The following is a 23061-nucleotide window of genomic DNA, read 5'->3' on the forward strand; positions in this document are numbered from 1 at the left end:
CGTAGACACACTTTTAAACGCTTACCGTGATCCATCTTTTCGACTGATGTTTACATTACCACGTAAAGTCCTGGCAGATTGCACGCGCGGAAGGTCCTGGCAGATCACTAGATGAAAAAATATGCAACCAGGAATCGAAACGAGGAATCGAAATTTTAATATTATAACAAGTATCCGATTCTTTATCTTAAGTATCCGATTCCAGAATCGGAATCGATTTTCGATTCCCAACCCTATTGATGAGCATAAGAAACTCCAACAAAAAACATTAAATATCTTACTGATCCCAAACCTTTGTATGGCAGTGTGTATACAATATAACAATAGTCATATATTACTTGAGAGTAATTAACGTATAATTTGTTAGTAACTTATTTTGGCTTTAAAACAATGACAAATAAAATAAATAACACAGACATCTTATTATGCTGGGGAGATTTGGGGAGTTAGAAAGGTATCGATTTGGTATTGATGCAGCATGAGCCTCTGGTGCCTTGATTTCAAAACAGAAATGTTCATATTGGTTTGTTACAGCAGACAGATGGACCATCCACTACAGCCAACCGAATGTAGTTTGTTCTACATCAGTGCACTGGTTTTGAGTGTGTGGGGAGATGTCACAGATGGCCACAGGCACCAGCCCCAAAGGCATAAAGGTGCTGAACTACCCTGTCAGGATCTGTCCCTCCATTCCTTCATTTTTCACTCTTTTCCCTTCATCTCATCCCAGTCTCTCCGGGAACGGTGCGAGACTGCTGTAAAACAGAAGGTGCCCGTGCAGTGCTAACTCAGTCTCCCTTAACGCTTAGTCGTCTTCCTGGAGTTACAAAGACCGTGAATATTCTTGACTCAGTGGAGCGGAAAACTGAGAGATTGCAGCTGGACTTCCAAAGGCCACTGCATTTTTCAATCTTCTCCACTGTGACCCACACTTCAAACTACATAGTGTATAACCACACATCGTTGAGATAGAAATGGCAAGAGCATAGGACAGTGGACTATTGGGTTGTGAGGAAAAACGAGTTGCGGTTTGTTCTGAAAGCAGTGAAGATGTCAAAGGTAAAAGAACAAAACGCAACTACACTGCAAGGATTGCAAAATAAACCATTTTTTAAAAGGAAGAGAAATGCTTGCCATATCCATAGATGATTGCAAAGGCTGTGTATCCAATCAAACACTGCAGCATATTGGTACAAATTATCTGTCATTGTATTATGGCTAATAATAATACAATACACTGCCAAATGTGTGTTCTGTGTGTTAGACTGGTGGGAACAACACACTTCTGCTTATTGCATTTACAAATGATGAAACTCTTATGAAACTCATATTTCGGTTTCTAGATCAGATTGGATATGCCACATTCAAAAAGACTGTAAATAGGTGATGAACACACCTGGGAGCACAATCTGTTTTACTGTGCAGACAGAGTTGCAATGAGTTTCTTGCCAAACAATAAAACAGCCTGCAGTTAAATGTAATAAACTTATAATGTTACTTGTTGGAAGAACTGTTCATTCTGATTATTATTAATAATATATTAAATAAGTTCTTAAATTGGTAATACTACTGCTGCTGCCATTTTATAAAATCAATAGTGTAACAGTGCTGCCATAAGAACCCATTAAGGACTGCAAATTACATGAATAAATGACAATAGACAAAAACTACTGATTTAAAGATTTTTTTTTTAATCAGGAATACTACTGTTAAACAATTAAAAAAATAGTTGAAATAATGCAGACTGATGCCTTTAACAAAAGCATCAATTAATAACCTCTAAAAATGCTGGGTTCAGCCTGCTGGGTCATTTATTGGGGTTGTTTTTAATATACTTCTACCCAGGTGCTGGATAGTTTTGCTGCACTCTATAAAATGCTGGGTTATTTTTTTTAACCCAAATGCTCAGTTCAGCTTGTTAGGTAATTTTTGAGGGTTTTTGGGGTTATTTTGAATAGTTTTTACCCAGGTGCTGGCTAGTTTCCTGTACCTATGCTGCTGTGTCATTTTTAATGCTGCGGTTGTTGTTGTTTTTTTTACCCAACCGCTGAGTTGAGCCTGTCTCCTGCTTAGATTTCGCCGACACACCAGCACAAGAATTCCATTTCAGTGAAAATACACTAAAAATGGGTTATTTTATTTTAACCCAAATGCTGGGTTCAGCCTGATGGATCATTTAATAGGGTAGTTTTTTTTTTTTTTAACCCAACCGCTGGTTTGGGCCTGTCTTTAAAGGAGTAGTTCACTTTCAGAACAAAAATATACAGATAATGTACTCACCGCCTTGTCATCCAAGATGTTCATGTCTTTCTTTCTTCAGTCGTAAGGAAATTATATTTTTTGAGGAAAACATTTTAGGATTTCTCTCCATATAATGGACTTCTATGGCGCCAACTTCCAAAATGGAAGGAAAGGAAGGGTCTTATCTAACAAAATGATCGGTTATTTTCTAAAAGACATAATTTATATACTTTTTAACCTTAAATGCTTGTCTGGTCTAGCTCTGTGTGTACTCTGTGTAGAGATTAAAATTATATAAATTGTAAATGTTTTGAGAAAATAACCAATCATTTTGCTAGATAAGACCCTTCTTTCCTCGGCTGTAATCGTTTAGAGCCCTTTGAAGCTGCATTTAAACTGCATTTTGGAAGTTCAAATTTGGGGGCACCATAGAAGTCCATTATATGGAGAGAAATCCTGAAATGTTTTCCTCAAAAACAGTCAGAGTTTGTGCTTTTTACTTCCTCTAACGTTACAAGAAAGAGTGGTTCACAGCGCTGTCGATTTGGTTAGGTTTGTATACATTTTATTTCATTTCTAAAGTCTTTACTGTGCTGTCAATTATATTATTTTACGCAACGCAACATACAAGGACAAGATGTCAGTCAGATGTCGGTCCTTTCGCATGATAAAAAACGCTTTTTGCCTTGCACAAAAATTGATTTTATTCATTGTAATACCGAATTAAATTTAATTTGATGTTAAAAGTTCTCAAATCTCAGTAATGTTTCTTTTTTATGGGCAGGTTATGGAGTCAGTCACAGCATCTTTCAGCTACGAGTGAAATGCAAGGTGGAGGTCTGAGGTTCGCAAGCGCATTACCTGTTTAGATTTCTCTGACACATCGGCATGAGAATCAGCACTATTTTGGTGAAAAGAAAGTGATTACAGAGAACAGTTGAAAATTTCAATTAAAATGCTACTTTTTAATGTTCCGTTTTTTATTTCTAAAATGCTTGTTAAAATGTACGTAATTTTGTAAACTATACTGTATTCATCCAAATAAATTCTATTTGTCTTATATTTTTGTCCATGGGTATCCTTGCTTACTAATAAATGTTCATCTTTTAATTATTGCTTTAAGTCAGCAATATCATCATTCTTAAACAAAAGTTGAGTTCAATAAAATAACCCAGCATGTTGGGTATAAGCATTTAACCCTACCAGCTGAGTCAAAATAACCCAGCATTTTCTGTCCAATATTTACCCAGCGCTGGGTTGCCAAATAACCCAAGTTGGGCTGTTTTCAACCCAGTTTTCAAAGGTTTATAAAATGATCATTACTTCAATCCCTTTATGGAGAAAATGAATGGGATACATATGGAACCAAACTGCTGAACTCTAGCCATACTTCACACCCTCTTGGAAAAGTTCTTCCCTTAAAGGGATAGTTCACCAAAAAATTAAAATTCTGTAAGACCTTTGTTCATCTTTGGAACACAAATTGAGATATTTTTGATGAAATCCAAGAGTTTTCTGACCCTGCATAGACAGCAATGCAACTGACACATTCAAGGCCGAGAAAGGTAGTAAGAACATTGTTAAAACAGTCCATGTGACATCAGTGGTTCAACCATTTTATAAAGCTACGAGTTAACTTTTTGTGTGCAAAAACAAACAAACTATTTCTTCTCTTCTGTGCCCTCTTGTGAATGTACGTCGAATACTGACATTGAAGAGAAGAAATTGTTGAATAAAGTTTGTTTTTTCTTTGTGCACAAAAAGTATTCTCGTAGCTTCATAAAATTACAGTTGAACCACACAGTCTATTTTGACAGTGTCCTTACTATCTTTCTGGGCCTTGAACATTGTAGTTGCATTGCTGTCTATGCAGGGTCAGCAAGCTCTTTCATCAAAAATTTGTGTTTTGAAGATGAACGAAGATCTTACAGGTTTGGAACGACATGAGGGTGAGTAATTAATGACAGAATTTTCATCTTTGGGTTAACTATCTCTTTAAAGCACCTCTGATATAACATTTGGTCATTTCATTTGGAGCATCCTATCATGAGCATTGCATTTTTAAAGTGGCATGTCAAATTTAAAACTGTAAAAAACGTTGTTGAACCTAAAACCAGCATATTTAAGACAACCAGTTAACCAATCATTCAGGCAACCAATCAAATAGTTTAGCATTTTCCTATTTTATATGTCCAAAGTAAAATCTTGAAGCAAAGCTGAGAACCACTTGTGCGGGACAACAGAGCAAGAAAAGCTATGCAGGGAGTAGGAGAATAACAGAAAACGTGAGACACCACTGGAGAAAAAGCACAGCACTCTGCTCTCTCTGTGACTCTTTCTCCACTCTCACTCAGGGCCACCCATCCTCGTCTTCTCACCTGTCAATCAAAAGCCTCCATTGTACTCTCTGACAGCTAGATGACAATAATACACATTCCCAAATGCCTCACACACTCTCTTTTCTCTCACACACAATACACAGCAATTTCGAATGCCTTTTCTCTCTGCGTTTGTTTTCTGCGTTGCGATCCCAGATGACCCCAAACTGTGCTTCAGGGGAGGGGAAGGTGTGTGTGTCTGCATGTGGTTATGAAGTGTAGCCCGAAGGAAAGCAAGGTGCCTGAAGTGAGCGGATCGTTACACAAGTACAAATGTAAGATGCCTGTTCAGGGTTTTTTTTTTTTCTTGTGCTGCAGAGTTGTGAATGTGCAATGTCGACTAGACGCAAAATTTAAATTATTGCTGCTGTGGCTATTTCAGCACATCTAAGTGTTTGCTTGTTTGCTCAACATCTCTGCAGTACAGAGAGATGAAGTCAAGCCTGCAATATCTGTTACCCTACGTGTCCATTGGTGCGGAAGAAACCCGCTCGATAACGCTCAAAGCACTAGAGATCAGATTCTCGGGGGGTTTGTCGGTAAAATGAACAGCAGTGTGGCTGTTTCCATGCAGAGTATGATTCAATACATGTTCAATAAAGTCATTGTATATGCACCAGAATAGATTGCAGTTGAAATAATTCAAACTTTGTTACTGCATGGTGTTAATCTAATACACGTTTTGATTGTTATTCTGAAAAAAATGTGTTATTCAGTAAGAAAAAAAAAGTCAAATCTCCAAATCTACATATAGTTTAAAAAAAATAAGTATATAAAAAACAAACAAAAAAAATATAATGCAATTAACCTGGTCAACCCTAAACTTTGAATAATATAAAAAATATATATAATAAAATAGAACAAAATAAAATAACATGCAACTAATTCGGTCGACCCTAAACTTTGAAAAAAATAAGAAATACATAAATAAAATAAAATGCAACTAATCTGGTCGACCCTAAACTTTGAATAAAATAAAAGAATTAAAATAAATAAAATAAATAAATACAATAAAATAATATAAAATACAACTAATCTGGTTGACCCTAAATTTTGAATAAAATAAAAGAATTAAAATAAATAAAATAAATAAATACAATAAAATAATATAAAATGCAACTAATCTGGTTGACCCTAAACTTTGAATAAAATAAAAGAATTAAAATAAATAAAATAAATAAATACAATAAAATAATATAAAATGCAACTAATCTGGTCAACTCTAAACTTTGAATAAAATAAAAGAATTAAAATAAATAAAATAAATAAATACAATAAAATAATATAAAATGCAACTAATCTGGTTGACCCTAAACTTTGAATAAAATATAAAATATCATGCAACTAATTTTGTCGACCCCTAAACTTGAGTTAAAAAAATAAAATAAAATAAAATAAAATAAAATAAAATAAAATAAAATAAAATTTACCGGGTCGACCCTAAACTTTGAATAAAAAAAAAATAAAAAAAATAAAATAAAATAAAATAAAATAAAATAATAAAACTTACCTGGTCGACCCCAAACTTTGAATAAAACAAAAAAATATATAAATACAAGTATATACTTACTGTTAAAATCTGTCATTCACCATTCTAGCCACAACGAAAATGCACAAAAAGCATTTGAAATATGAATTATACAGCAATAATAATAGTAATGTATCAACGTGATTTCAGCACAGAATCAAGTACCAGTACCAGAAACGTGTCTGTATCACCTTCTTTGAACTTTCTGACATTCTCATCACAATCAATACACAATTTCCCATAAGGTTTTTAAACAAACTTAGAAATTCTAATTTTTTTGCAAAGAGACGTATGAATATGCGAGACAAATTAAACTTCAGTGCTCTGGGTGTTGGATTTCACAAGAGAGACGGGACTGTGACAATTATCATGGTCACTGAACACTGTCTGGTTTGTGTGATTCTCAAATATCTTTGAGAATCAATGAGATTTTTTTAAAACGTAAGAAGAAATCAAGAAAAACAACACAGCAAAAACGTTAGCAAAGCATTTCCCTCATGGTCCATCGTCAAGCACCTGCTTTCCAAACAGAGCATCTTAAATTGATTCATAAACACAGCTCTCATTAAAAAGGGTAATGGTTCCAGTCTATTTGGTCAGTAATGAGGTTGATTACCTTCTCGAAAACTGCTGGCTTGATCCCTTTATCTGTGTCCTTTTCCCTCTTCTTCTCCTCCTTTTTCTTCTCTCTCTCCTTCTGTGTCAGAATGAGGAAAAAAAAATTACAAAAAGCCATATTTAAGAGTGCACACGCAGACACACAAACCCATGCACACAGAAGAAATTGTATAAGGAAAAAAAGGTTTGAGGTGTCTTTAGGGCACAAGGCTTACAGTTTTGCTTGAGGCCTGTACTTTGACAGCTTAAATATGGATCCCACAGCTTAAAATGCACACTACATATAGGTTTCTTCAACTATGGTTACACTGTGGAAGAAGAACTGAGGTCATTTTGACATTAATATTATCTTAGTGTAAATATCAACTCATCTCAAAATGTATTGTTTTCGATAACATTTTCTATGATACATTTGTGTTTTAGCTTAAGAGTAAAGATCTAGGACATGGGCAAAGCAATAAATCATAATACATACTCATACTCATAATACATAATACGTCTGCGGTTGAAACGACAACCATATACAAGGCTTTTATCAAAGTGCACCATTTACTATGGCAAAGCCAAACAAGAGCATCATAAAGGCCCGGCCTTGATATCGAGCCATCAACCTTCCTTTTCTCTCAACGCGAATCAATTGCTACTGCAAAACCGCTGAGCAAGAGGCGGGTTCAGGTGTGGGAGCGAGGGATCAGAGTGGGTTTTCTGCAGTGGTGGTGGTGTGTCTGACTGGCACTATGATTACCAGCAGACGGAACAAATGGAGAACAGGCCTGGAGGAGAGGTGCGGATTGGCCGTTTGGAGCTCTTTATGGGCACATTGATTATTCTATTTCCCCTCTGCATGCTGACAGAGCTGTGCTATTGATTCCTTTCCACAGCACAGAAGCAACAGACTCCACACGTACTCTCAAATACAACCGCAGCACTTCTCAACAATGAATGTGAACCAGTCAGTGTGACTTCTATTGGTTCTTTTTTTGCCCTTTGTTTGCTTTAAATTAATGTTCTTACAGGCTGTTTAACAATCTGTAGCAACAACTGTCAATAGTCAGACAGTCTCGACTGGTGCAATTACATCCACTTTGCACACTTCATTTTACAGCAGGATATTAAAACGCATATATATGACCCTGGACCACAAAATTTATATGTATACATCATCTGAAAGCTAAATAAGCTTTCCACTGCTGTATTGTTTGTTGGGGACAATGTTTACCCGAGATACAAATATTTGAAAAACTGAGGGTGCAAAAAAAATTTAAATACTGAGAAAATCGCCTTTAAAGTTGTCCAACTGAAGTTCTTGGCAATGCATATCACTAAACAAAAATTAAATTTAGATATATTTACAGTAGTAAATTTATAAAATATCTTCATGGAACATGATCTTTACTTCAGCGGTTCCCAACCGGGGGTCACGACCCACAAGGGGGCCTCAGTGATCCTCCAGGGGGGTTAACCGAAAATTGTCCATCATTGACGAATTTTTTTTTTTTTTACAAATGACAGAAAAATCAGAAGGCCGTCCGTCACTTTGACAGATTACACTGAGGATGGTCTATTGTACGGTGGCCGAGAGAGGCCAATGCGCTGCAAACTTAAGAAAACACATGCAAACAGAAAAAACGACAACAAATTAAGAAAACATCTTCATCAGTTTGACAACACAGGCGCAATGCAAACACAAATACGGAAACGCGCAGCAAATTCTCACAACACAACCAAACTCAGAAACGCGCTGCGAACACAGGAACGCTCTGCAAACACACGAACGCGCTGCATATAGCTCGGTCCACAACGGAAATGTTTCAGGGGGACCCCAAAAAGTGACGAACTCATCTGGGACCTGATTATTTGTTCAGTGGCTGTTGGTCAGAGCAGAGGTGTTATCGGTGAACTATCACCTTTTAGTGATAGTATAGTATCACTTAAAGGTGATAGTGATATAAATAATGAGGTAATATAGTGATATAAATAATCAGGTTCCAGATGAGTTCGTCACTTTTTGAGGTCCCCCTGAAACATTTCCGTTGTGGTCCGAGCTATATGCAGCACGTTTGTTAGTTTGCAGCGCCTTCGTGTGTTCAGAGCGCGTTTCTGAGTTTGGTCGTGTTGTGAGAATTTGCAGCGCGTTTCCGTATTTGTGTTTGCGTTGCGAGGATTTGTAGCACCTGTGTTGTCAAACTGATGAAGATGTTTTCTTAATTTGTTGTCGTTTTTTCTGTTTGCATGTGTTTTCTTAAGTTTGCAGCGCGTTGGCCTCTCTCGGCCACCGTACTATTGTAATTTGTAGCTGTAATTCCCACTCCTGTCAAGTTGGTGGCGAGTGCGCTCCAGAGCACTGAATCCAGAACAAAAACGAAACTGTACAGGCGACTACACAGAAGCTACAACGATCTATCACGCCACATTAAAGAGCGCCAAAACGGTATTTATTGCTTGAATTTCCTAATGAAATCGACATAATTTGAAATTTGAGACTTGAGACAGGATGTGGTGTTGAACATGAAAAGTTAAGCAGTCTCATCTGTTTATCTGTTCTCTTCAAAATAAATTCCTTTAATATAAAACTTTATCGCCCTGAAAATGTGAACAAACATAAATGCAATTAAATGTGGTATTAAAATTAAAATATGAAAATTTAAATGACGGGTAACAATGGATTGTGACAGAATTTTTACGACCCTGTCCGTCAAAATGACCGGCAATGTTAAAGTCTAACGCAACCTCTGGCCCCGAGATATCTTAACATTAATTTAAATATTATCCTATAATTGTTTAATTTTATTAATAATATGCTAAATGAAAATAATAAAAGCACAGCCTCTCTCGTGTTCTGTGATTGATTGCTTCAGACTCGGCGCAAAATGCAAATTGCAGTTTAAATGCAGCTTCAAAAGGCTCTAAACGATCCCAGCTGAGGAAAAATGGTGTTATCTAGAAACGACAATGCGAAACGACTTGATTTTCTACACAAATTGACAATTTATATACTTTTTAACCTCAAATGCTCGTCTTGGCTCATCTCTGCAATGCGCATGCGTAGTCTGTGTGATCTGGGTCAATACAGTTAGGGTATGTCGAAAAAACTCCCAATTCATTTTCGTCTTCAACTTCAAAATCGTCCTACAACGCTGTTTTACTTTTTTTTAAAGGGCATTTGATCTCCTTTGTATGTTCACTTTGCAAACACTGGATCGGTACTTCTGCAGCGATTTAGGGCGATTTTGAAGTTGGGGAAGAAAACGAGATGGGAGTTTTTCGACATATCCTAACTGTATTGACCACAAAGACTACGCATGTGCATCGCACAGATGAGACAAGACAAGCATTTGAGGTTAAAAAGTATATCAATTGTCAATTTGTTTAGAAAATAACTGATCGTTTCGCTAGATAACACCCTTCTTCCTCAGCTGGGATCGTCAACAGTCCTTTGAAGCTGCATTTTTGACGTTCAAACTTGGGGCGAGAGAAATCCTGAAATGTTTTCCTTAAAAAACATAATTTCTTTACGACTGAAGAAAGAAAGACATGAACATCTTGGATGACAAGGGGGTGAGTAAATTATCAGTACATTTTTGTTCTGGAAGTGAACTAATCCTTTAAGACTGGTTTTGTGGTCCAGGGTCACATATTTTATTTTATCCAACTTGACCAGATAAAATCTTTTCTAGCACTTGGCTTCAGCCGCATGGACATTTGTGCTGGTGCAGGGATTGCATAACACATTATATCACAGAACACTGATTCAGTGATTGATTAACAGCACACAGAGGTCTGTCCCAATTCGCATACTACTTTGTGATGTGAAAGTGCATTTGGTGTATGTAATAAGACAGTACTGTAATAAACTATCACCTCATTAAATTCCATCTTGCTGACATATTAAAGGGGTTAACCTTTTTATTTATTTATTTTAAGTTGCTAATAGGTTTTAGTACAAAATCAATATTTTTGGTTTGTTTTCTTCCTGCTTAAAGTTAAATAGTAGAAGTACACTTGACAATTGCTGTTTATGCAGGATCAGAAAGCTTTCGGATTTCATTAAAAACATCAATTTGTGTTCAGAAGATGAACAAAGGTCTTATGGGTTTGGAACGACATAAGTGTCAGTAATTAATGACAGAATTTTCATTTTTGGGTGAACTGTCCCTTTAAAAATATTATTTCACATTCAATTTTTATGGATGCCCACTAGCAATACTACACAATGTGGGCATGTTTGGCATATTATTAACATAATACCACTTGAAATGCAATAATTCGAAACTAGCATACTATTTAGGATGTAAAGTATGCAAATTGGGATGCAGCCTAGAGAATCCACAGCACAAGCACAGCACCCAGATCAGTGAACCGCACAGATGAGCACAGCATAGAGAAGCGCTACAGTACCTCCAGTTTGCTTTTCTCAGCTGCTTGCGAAGAAGGAGATGATACTGAGGGCAAAGCAGCATCAGAGGACTTCTGCAGGGGCAGAGGAGAGAGAAAGGGCGAAAGGGTAAAAGAGAGCAATTGAAATAGAATGAGAGAGAGATAAAGAGGGGATGTGGAGCAAAAAAAGAGCGGAAGAAGAGAAATCAGAATTAATAGGCTGCAGCGATCATTGTACAGTGAATAATTATTCAGCCTGTGGGAAACTGGGAAAAGAAAATTTATATACTGATATATTCACACACATCTGAACACTGCAAAAACACAACTTGAGTAATCAGTACTTCTGCTGGTTTTTCAGTGAAAAATATTTAAACGTCGTTTAAACTAATTCACTAGTGAAGCAAAATTGCTTAAGATATTAAGACTTGTTTTCAGCAAATACATCCTGAGAATTAAGTTTATTTTTGTCAGCCCACTGGCATTATTTTCTCATGTAAACTTCAGTATGATTTATGCATAAAAAGCAAAACATTTCTTTGCCAGAGGGGTAAGAACTTTATTCAAGATATAAATTTAATAGCAGTTTTACTTCTCAAGTGAATATATCCTGTTTTAAGGATGCTTAGATATTTTAACAAGACAAAAATTGGTTGCAAATTAGGAAGAGGACACATGTATCTAGGTTTAGTTGCACTATCAGCAGTCGCATCCATCACCAAGGACACATTTGGTGGGTAAAAATAGCCTAGACTTCTCCAGATGTTCCAGAAGACGTAAGAAGCGAGACCATCTGCCGAATATGTAGTCAGAGTTTGTCAATCTGCATGGCCAAGAATGCCTGAAATCAATAGTATTAGCTCACAAGTGTAGACACTGCAAATAAGTGCATCAATCAGATGTTGAGGTTTAAAAACCTTGCTCATGTTTACATACACGTGTATATAAAAGCTCAATAGCAAAAGCCAAGTTCAATAATATGGATTTCTATTTTCAATTTCATTAACAATTGTATTATCTAAGGGGAAAAGGGCATCGTTTATGATTATGACAAAACACCTGAAGTGGTTCAATTACTGCTTGCATAAAGGACTGCACAACTGTGATGAAAAAAAAAATCCTTTTTGTTTTGAAAAGCTGTTGTGATTTGAATAGGGAAATGAAACACATTCAAAATCCCATATTGCCGCTTTTCATTTATCAAAGCAAAAAGAACAAAAAGGCAAGCAGCTGATGTTCAACAAGGTGTGTAAAACTGCAAGCTAACAAGTGATGCCTTTTGACTCATAATTAAGTCATGTTTTGAGTCCACTTTAGTGTTATATCGATTGCAACAGCAGCTTCAGTGTGCAATCCTGAAGACAGAAAGCTGAGGAAAAAGCCTGAAAATACAGTTCCTTTCTAATTATGCACAAAGTTCCAATGATTAATGTTGTGTGAAATAACAAAACACTGTATTGGTTGAGGAAAAAAACTCCATATGTGCTCTCAGCGTGAATATCTTTCCGTCTTGTGAACATGTACTGTATGTGTATAAACAAATGAACACTGCAGAGACAGACATGTGCACTTAGGAACAAATACGTAGCTGTACAGGTCTGAGCTACTTATTAAAAACTGTAAATGTAAAGTAAAACTACTCCAGTAATTTCAACACTCTTTAAACTGAAAAATGTGAATTCAATTTATAAGAGATATAAAAAAGTGTAATTGAAGAGCACCTGTTATATCATAACCCTGACCCTCACTTTCTTTTTGTTCTCTTCTTCCTTTTTCCTTTCCCTTCACTGTGCCCTTTTCATTAGCTGGCTCTAGGGCAGATACACTGCTCTGCCCCTTCACAGAGTACCACAAAGCTTCTTTCTCTTAGGGCATGAAAGAGAGGAAAGGAGGGCATGGATGTGTCAGGGCCAAGGTTCTTACTCCATTTCTGCATCATCACCAAAGTGACAGCACAATCCCTACCAGACAGAGTGAGAGAAAATAAAAACAGATAGAGAGGAAGTGGAAGATATAAAGGAAAAGAGCAAAAAAGCAGCATGGGTGAGCGAGTAAAGGGAATATACAAGGTTGAATACAAGCTAAAGTTCATCCAAAAATAAAAATTCTGTTATTAATTACTCTCCCTCATGTTGTTCCAAACTCATAAGACCTTTGTTCGTCTTTTTATTTCGTATTTTTATGAGAAATAGTTGAAAATTAAATGGCAGTCTTTTTGAATTCTTTACACTTTTCCAGTCATTTGTCCTTAATAAAATAAATATCTTCATAGAATTTTTTTTTGTTTGTTTTAGCATGTTAGTTTTAGCAAAATTAATAAAATTACATTGTTTGTCCCTTAGTAATGCACATTTGACGGTAGCTAGAGTTAGGATGCAGATGTAAACTCAAGTTCATTATCATATTCATATATATGCTTATAATTATATTCCATTACTTCTTTAATATATTTATTACATGTCTACATTAATAATATGTGACCCTGGACCACAAAACCAGTCATTTTTTAAAATTAATTTAAAATGTGGCAAGCTGTGTCACCAGAAAGTGAGCAAACCCAGTACCACAGCTGAGACATGTACTACCACTCAAAAGATCAGTAAAATGTTATAAAATACGTAATAAAAAATGTCTATTTTAAATAAAAAGTTCTTCTGCACTTACTATTCATCAAAGAATCCTGAAACAAATTTAACAGATTTATACATCATCTGAAAGCTGAATAAATAAGCTTTTTATTGATGTGTGGTTTTTGCTAGGATAGGACAATATTTGGCCGAGATACAACTATTTGAAAATCTGAAATCTGAGGGTGCAGAAAAATCCAAATATTGAGAAAATCCAAATGAAGTTCTTATCAGTGCATATTACCAATCAAAAAGTTTTGATATATTTACAATAGGAAATTTACAGAATATCTTGATGGAACATGATCTTTACTTAATATCCTGATGATTTTTGGCATAAAAGAAAAATCGATCATTTTGACCCATACAATGTATTTTTGGATATTGCTACAAATATACCCATGCTACTTAAGTCGCAATTCGATTTAAAAAAAATCACATTTACGCCACAATACCACTGTACATTTAGTGTTACTACAGTAAATCCATGGTAAATGATGGTGATTTGTAGATTGAAATGCCTTCTGACTGTATTACGCACAATGTTTCTCCTGTTTGTCTGCACGTTTCATCATTTGTGTATTTCACTGACTTCAAGTGCTTCACACTTGATCTCACAGTGGTGTTTAGTGGTCTGTGTGGCAAGGTTCAAATGAGTTGCTCTGTTTCGTTCCACTTTTGGTGCATAAACATTATATCGAATGTTTATCAAACTCAAAGCCCTAATTGGCCCACATTAACATCCTATAGGCACCTCAACAGTAACCTCAATTTTTTAATTTCTCCGGTATTCAACAAGCCACAAATGCTGTCGGCTGAGCTTAACTTGTATTAAACCTGGAATATTCCTTTTGAAGCAGGTGACGGTGGCGAGGGAGTTTTCAGGAAGAGGAAGGGACAAGAAGACAGATGACTTTCCTTCTGTCCCAGTATGGAAGTAGTGCTGTCAGCAGCATGCCTCCACAGAGCCCAAGCAGAACAAGTAGGTCCATTATAGCCCGAGTTAGCACAGAACTGTCTGGACTGGTTCATTACCCGCTGATGGATCCCCCTCATAATCTGCTTTTATTGGGTTAGCATCAGCACTATGCTCCACAGCAGCATGGGCCCATATTCATTAGAGAGCCATTAAATAATACCACACAATACTCCTTCTCTTTCCCCCCAATCCCTTTAATACCACCATGCCCGTCTGGGGAAATAAGTCCAGAACGGCAAGCAGGAGGAGATGAAGAGAGGCGGTCAATAAGCAGAGACAGCAATCAGCCCGGAGTGTGAAGAGAGAACCGATCTCCATCTTAATGCAGCCAAAGGCGTGAAGTCTCCCATCCTCTCAAAGAAGTAACAGCATCAGCATGAGGTCCAAAGGTCTCCGGCTTTCTAGCCGAGAAGTAATAGAAGGAGCGGACAGCTAAATGCCCCATAATGCAGTGCAAACGGCCAAGCGGGCCAGGTCACTTGGGGCTGAATGAGGCTTAGATGACTGCAGTGTGAAAAGAGAAAGTGAGAAGTATGAGAATTGGCCAATCGCTGGCTGTGGAAAGCTGAAGCTATAATTAGTTACACTCCGATATCTCATTCACACTCATGCAGACAGTTCTGTGGCGTAGAGAAACCGACAGTTTTCTAAAAAAAAAAAAAAAATCAAGTTACATTTACCATAGCAAAGCTGAGCCTGTGATGTTCACATTCCCTTCGTCTTTTATATATTCCGTTCTTGATATTAAAAACGGTCCGCAGAGATCCTTCATTTTGCACATTTTCCATGGTTCGGAAACACTTTGATCAAAATAATGAAAAAAACATGCAAAAAAAAAACCATTGGAAATGGGAAAAGGCATGTTTTGAAAACATCAAAACAAGACAAGGAAGTGCAGGACGCTTAATATCCTGGGACATTTATTTTCTGAGGTTCCGCTTCGCTGTTGGCTTCACACACACAATCATTTAAATGGTGCGAATCAGCAGGGAGGGAACATGACTTCAGCACGCTGACTGGCGATAAGGCTTTCAATAAGACACATTTATTCCCCATCTACTGCCACAGAAGAACACACAGAACTTTCATTACTGCCACGCGACAGGAAGACAAGGACTAGGAAGCAGAGGGAGGGTCCGTTAGACTCTCTTGAGCTTGTTTTAGTAATTGAAGCAAGAAAAGGCTGCAATATTGCATTTCTCTCCACCAGGGCTGGAAGCAGGCAACTATTGATTTCTTTTCTCTCTCTTTTTTTTTTGGCCCAGCTGCCCATCAGATGCCTCCATTTTAGACTTAGAGTCAATGTCAATGTCACATGATTAGAGTTAAAAGGCATCAATGTGGCAAGCTGTGTCACCAGATAGTGACCAAACCCAGTACCACAGCTGAGACATGTACTACCACTCAAAAGATCAGTAAAATGTATGTTATAAAATACGTAATAAAAGATTTCTATTTAAAATAAAAAAGTTCTTCTGAACTTACTATTCATCAAAGAATCCTGAAACAAATTACAGGATGTTCATTTATGTTTTTTTCGTGCTGGTATTAAAGTGGAGGAGACGATCAGTTCAGCTTCTTTTGAAGACTTTGAACATTAGACAGCATCAAAACAGCATTTATTGTTTTGAATATTGTAACAAAATGGACAGAATTTGAAATATGAGACTGCGCTCAAAAGTAACAAAGCTTATTGTGATTTATTGGATGGGAGGTCCGCTACAATGTTCCATTCATTAATTGCAAACAGACTAATAGATTCATGGAATTTAAGAATCTACAGTGCCTTGCGAAAGTATTCATACCCCTTCTTTTTTTGGGGTATGATGCAACAAGCTTTGCACATCTGCATTTGGCAATTATCTGCCATTCTTCGCCTCACCTCTTCACCTCTCTTCAAGCTCTGTCAGGTTTGGTGGTGGCAGACGCATATTTTCAGGTTTCTCCAGAAATGTTTGATTTGGTTCAAGCCCAGGCTGAGGCTGGGCCACTCAAGAACATTCACAGAGTTGTCTTTTAGCCACTCTTCCTGTGTGCTTAGGGTCACTGTCCTGTTGGAAGGTGAACCTTCTGCCCAATCTGAGGTTCTGAATGCTCTGGACTGGGTTTTCATTAAGGCTACCTCAAATTAGGGTTGGTCGATGTCGACCAATTTGGCATCGTACGATGTCTAATGTGAAACACCGCGATGGACGATGGCATCGTCTGCGGGGGGATGGGGGTGAGGGATGGTTGTTGTTAAGTAATTAATTCATAACGAATTAATTAATTGTAGCCTACCATTTCCACCAGTGCTTAATTTCAGCCGGATCCTGTTCTGGAAAATGTCAGATTTTGGATTTTTGCGTTCCGGTATTTGTTTTTAAAGATCCGGCATTAACAAGTGCATTAGATTGTGACAGTGAGTGCGTGCAAACGAGACAGAGCAAGCGCGGGTTTATGTAGATCCTCCGCGGGGCGGAGGATCGCGATGCCGGCTCAGCATCGTGATGTCTATCGGCCATCGGCGATGGACGATGGCATCGTCTATCGACCCAACCCTACCTCAAATTTCTGGTGCATTGAGCTTTTCTTCTACTCTGATGAGTCCTTTAGTCCCTGCCGCTGAACAACAGCCCCTTAGCATGAAGCTGCTACCAGCACACTTTACTTTTGGGATGGTACTCAGCAGATGATGAGCAGTGTCTGGTTTCCTTCCAAACATGATGCTTGGAATTGAGGTTCACCAGACCAAAGAATCCTGTTTCTCACAGTCTGAGGGTCCTTTAGGTGCTTTTTTGCAAATTCCAAATGTGTTTTCATGTGTCCTCACTGAGGAAAAGATTGGTCATACCACCATAAAGACTGGATTGGTGGAGTGTTACTGTGATGTTTATCCTTCTGTAGATTTCTCCTTCCTTCACATATGATCGTGGAGCTCAAATAGAGTGCCCATCAGGTTCTTGGTCACCAGTCTAACCAAAGCCTTTCTCCATCAATTGCTCAATTTGGCCATGAGGCCAGCTCTACAAAGAGTCCTGGTTGTTTCAAACGTCTTCCATTAAGGGTAATGAAGACTACATACTTCTGTGAACCTTCAATGCAGCATTTTTTTCTGAACTCTTCCCCAGATGTGTGGCTTGATGCAATCTTGTCTCTGAGCCCTACAGGCAGTTTTTTTTTTTTACCTCAAGGCTTGGTTTTTGCTTTGATGTGCATTTTCAGCTGTTAGACCTTTTAAGATGTGTGTGCCTTTCCAACTCATGCCCATTCAATTAAATTTGCCACAGGTTAATTTCACTCGAAGTGTAGTAACATCTACAAGCAATATGAATCCTGACATCAATTTCAACTGTCCCAGATAAGGGTATCAATACTTATGCAATGGAATCATTTATTTTTTTTATTCTTAATAAATTAGCAAATATGTTAAAAACCTGTTTTTTTTGCTTTGCCATTATGGTGTATGGAGTGTAATTTAATTTGGGGAAAAAAGTCATTTAAAGCAGTTAAATGTGAAAAAAAATAAGAGGAATGAATACTTTTCACAAGGCACTGTATATCATTTCGTAAAAATGAGAATATATTATATCATAGTAGAATGACTTCTGAAGGATCATGTGACACTAAAGACTGAAGTAATGACTGCTGAACATTCAGCTCTGCCATCACAGGAATAAATTTTGTTTTAAAATATTACAGAGCCCAAACTTTTGAAAAGTGGTGTACATGATAAATTAACTAGCTTAACATAACTTCTAATATTAAAGGCTTAAAGTAAATGATGTGGAAGAAAACAGCACGACAGCTGTTAATATCTTCTATTGTATTTCACAAAAGTAAAAAACCCATTGAGTAATGGTGAGTAATGACAGAATTGTAAGCTTTGTTAGTTTTGCTCCACTGTTTACCTTCCAGTCAGCAGATTAAATGGTGAAAGATAAATAACATGCACAACTCAGAATGGCTTCAGTTACACCCTCTCGTCAAAGCAGGAACTTGTTCTGTTAAACCAGGATGCTAATGAACTTTATATAGGTACGCGTGTTAACATAAGTTGATCTCCACTCTAGGACAAGGATAACTGCATTCCTATGCGAAAACCATTTTTGTATTTAAACAAGGACAAACACAGATGACAGGCACAGGAGGTAAAATCAAGTTGACGTACATAATCTGCAAACACTAAAAGAAGAGTTACAATTGATTTAATGTATGTAGTTAGTTTAAAACAGTGGCTATCAAGTGGTGGGTCAGGACCTAAAAACATATCACAGGTCTGTTATAATAGGGTCACAGATGAAGGGAGGAAAAAAAAAAAACACTACCAGTCAAAAGTTTTTGAACAGTAAGGTTTTTAATGTTTTTAAAGAAGAATGTGTTTAAATATTTTTCTAGTTTTCTATTTATAATATTCTATGTAAAAAAACTGTTTACTATTTGAATACATTTTAAAATGCTATTTATTCCTATGATCAAAGCTACATTTTTAGCATCATAACTCCAGTCTTCAGTATCCTTTAGAAATCATTCTAATATGCAGATTTGCTGTTCAAGAAACATTTATTATTATTATTATTAATATCATTTAGTTGAGTACATTTTTTTTTATTAGGACTCTTTGATGAATAGAAAGATCCAAAGATCAGCATTTATCTGAAATACAAAGCTTTTGTAACATACACTAGACCATTCAAAAGCTTGGAGTCAGTATATTTTTTTCATGGGAAATAAATTACAGAAATTAAAACTTTTATTTAGCAAGGATGCTTTAAATTGATCAAAAGCGATGATAAAGACATTTATGTTACAAAAGATTTTATTTGAGATAAATGCTGTTCTTCTGAACTTTCTATTCACCAAAGAAACCTGAAAAAAATTCATCTTTGAAATCACAGGAATAAATTACATTTCAAAAGATATTCAAATAGAAAACAGTTATTTAAATAGTTTTAAAAAACTTCTTTAAAAAAACATTAAAAATCTTACTGTTCAAAAGCTTTTGACTGGTAGTAAATATTTACACATATATTATAGTACTATAGTTCATGTCATATTTTGGATAAGCTTTTTGATACATTTTATATACAGTTTTATTTCAGCTTGATTTTTAAATAGCATAAGTTGTGAAACCAGCTAAGAATTACCTTTTAAAACATGAATACATTACATTCACAGAGCCATAAAGAAGTCTGTTTAAATGATTATCTGCTTCTGTATTCATCACAAGTAGCAGTCCCTCACTTTACACTGTTCTCACTAAACTCTCATTCCTTTCTTTTCTTCACACACTATCGCTCTCTCTCATCCAGACCCCCTCCACACACTAAGCAAAACGCCTTAAACTGATAACGAGTTGTTTTTAATAATTTATTTGCATATAAAAGCCGTTGGCAGAGTCTGTGGATGAAGACGACCTGGAATCATAGTCTTTCTTCAGGCAGTGCCTCAATGTTACAGTGTGGCATATAAAACGCCACTATTTTGCATTTTAGTATTGCATTTTAATTAAATGAACTGTTGTTTTCCTCTTTTCTTACCCTTTCTCTGAGACAGACTTATGGTGCTTGTATATTTGTCTGGTTTGTGACTCCTCAGACCACCATTGCATTGACCTCTGCTGAATTCTGATTGGCTGTCTGTTTCTGCAAGCAGAGGCTTTAATTGGCCAGCTCAGGCAGGCCTGTCAGGAAAAGGCAGAGCTCTGCTTGGGTAGGCTTAAGTAGCGAGAGAAATGTAATTGGACAGGGCAGCCTCGCAGAGTTTGATCGAAAACCTTTTACACTGCAACCATGTTTCAGTCTCTCCTGATCCAAAGCAATCAGAAAAGGCCAAAAGGAGGCTGTTTGTTTAGATTGCTTAAGCTCCTCAAGCATTATCATGAGGCTAAGACCTGCACGGCACGCTAAGGATGGTCAATTACTATTCCTTGTGACGTTCGTAAAGATTTAGTAAACACAAACATTAAAGTAAGTCAAAGAGTAGGTCATTTAACATAAGTAAGTGTGCTATAATTGGCTGCTGGCTCCTGTCAATCAATTTCCAACTCAAAAAGCACAGCTGCAACCTACCAGGCTAGGTAATGTGAATTTGAGGCATCAATGATCAGAACAACTGGTCACAAAATCAGGCCTTCCACACATGAAATAGACAGTAAACTAGAGTAAACACTAGAGCTGGGTATTTCCAACCACCTCATGAAACGTTATGATTCAATATGCTGCAATGCTGCACAAAATCAAAACTGCAACTTTGCTAAACGCATGATCTGCAGCCAAATCTGCAAGATCAGTTACAATCTTGTTCACTCAGATTGCTTTACTTCAGTCCAATACAATGTCTCAGAGAAAAGACACTTTGAGAACATTTGCTTATTTAGATTACCTGCTTCTTCAGTCATTAAACTGTAGGAAGTGATATGAATTCACACAAGAATAGATAAAATAATCAAATAGCTGCTGTTCAAAAGCTTGGGATCAGTAAGATTGTTTTTTTTTTTTTTAAGTTTCTTAAGAAAAAAAAAACAGTAATATTGTAAAATATTATTGCAATTTAAAACAACAATTTTATATTTTATTATACTTTAAAATATAATTTATTTCTGTGAAGCAAGGCTGAATTTCAGCATCATTACTCCAGTCTTCAGTGTTACATGATCCTTCAGAAATCATTCTAATACGCTGATTTATTATCAATGTTGGAAACAGTTGTGCTGCTTAATATTTTTTGGGACCTGTGATACTTTTTTCAGCATTCTTTGATTAATAAAAAGTTAAAAAGAACAGCGTTTATTCAAAATTGCATTTGTGTGTTACAATATATACTACTATTTAAAAGTTTGGGGTTAGTAATGTTTTAGTCTTTTAAGAAAATAATACTTTTATTTATCAAGGATGTGGTAAATGGATAAAGATTTCTATTTTAAATAAATCCTGTTCTTTCTTAACATTTTATTCATCAAAGAATCAAAGAAAAAAGTATCACAGGTTTCAAAAAAAATATTAAGCAGTTTTCAACATTAATAATAATTAATCATCGTATTAGAATGATTTCTGAAGAATCGTGTGACACTGAAGAGTTATAATGCTGAAAATTCAGTGCTGTGTCACAGATATACATTGTATTTTAAAGTATATTAAAATAGGAAACAAATATTAGATATTGCAATAATATTTCACAATATTACTGTATTTTCTGTATTCATGATCAAATATACACAGCCTTGATGAGCATAAACTAAATTAAACATCTTAGTGTTCCTTTACTTGTGAACGGCAGTGTTTAACTTTACACTACTTAAAATATAGGATGTGTTAGGAATTCATACACAAAATATCGATAGAAAGGATATATAACTGCACTGGCACAGACTTCGTACACACCAGTTTGAAGGTGATGTAACTTCACTGAAGATTTATAGATACTGTGATTCCAAACCTGGGAAATATCGCTGTGCCACAAACGCACACACACACAAATAATGCTTGATAGCAACAGTGGATGAGTGCATGCTGATACTCACAACTGCTCCATTGACAGCATTTTTATCATAGTACTTCTTCCGCTCGTACTTGTCCCTGATGAAGAACTCCACAGCTCTGAAACACTGCTCAGGAAAATTGAAAAATGATGGCTTACAACTGATACAAATCACATTTAACATTACAGCATTTAAACAGCGTGGCACACATTCACTCTTTAACCTGAGAAGCTTGATGCTGATTGCTAACCAGCCAACTACTTTTTTAAAACCCATGAAATGGCTTGACTTTCTTATTCTATGGCAAGAAGTCTTGATGGTATATATGGATTTTGAGATCCATTTTTTCTCCCTGAGGCCAACTGAGGGACTCATATGCAGCTATTACAGAAGGTTCAAATGCTCACTGATGCACCAGAAGGAAACATGATGCAAGAGCCGAAGGGTGAATTTGAATTGATTTGAATATCAGGGTCAATTTAGCTTATTTTGTCTTCTGGGAAACATGTAAGTATCTTCTGTAGCTTCTGAAGGGCAAAAAATACAATATTTAGGCAAAATAAGAAAAATGTACATTCTGTTCAAAAGTTTACACCCCTGGTTCTTAATGCATTGTGTTTCCTTCTGAAGCATGAATGAGCTTTTGAACCTTCTGTAATAGTTGCATATGAGTCCCTCAGTTGTCCTCAGAGTGAAAAGATGGATCTCAAAATCATAGTCATCGTTGGAAATGGTTCAAATACACAAAAATGCTGAAAAACCACAGAATTTGTGGGACCTGAAGGACCACACATACACACATATACACACATATATATATATATATATATATATATATATATATATATATATAT

General features: G+C 36.3%; 1 protein-coding gene across 3 annotated transcripts in view; it reads right to left on the reverse strand.

Moving 5' to 3' along the window:
* The window catches only part of smap1 (small ArfGAP 1), a 148426-nt gene that overhangs the window by 82858 nt on the left and 42507 nt on the right, over positions 1–23061 (reverse strand). Inside the window, exons 4-6 of one of the 3 annotated variants that reach the window (XM_073833837.1) lie at positions 22250–22325; positions 11164–11235; positions 6764–6841 (exon numbers count right to left, since the gene is read on the reverse strand). In XM_073833837.1, coding sequence (XP_073689938.1) covers positions 6764–6841; positions 11164–11235; positions 22250–22325 — 226 coding nt within the window. Of the gene's footprint in view, positions 1–6763; positions 6845–11163; positions 11236–22249; positions 22326–23061 lie in introns of all 3 variants that reach the window. The other 2 variants (XM_073833836.1, XM_073833838.1) reach the window with 2 other exon arrangements.

The sequence above is a fragment of the Garra rufa genome, chromosome 2 (genome assembly GCF_049309525.1).
Source record: "Garra rufa chromosome 2, GarRuf1.0, whole genome shotgun sequence".
NCBI classification, from domain to species: Eukaryota; Metazoa; Chordata; class Actinopteri; order Cypriniformes; family Cyprinidae; genus Garra; species Garra rufa.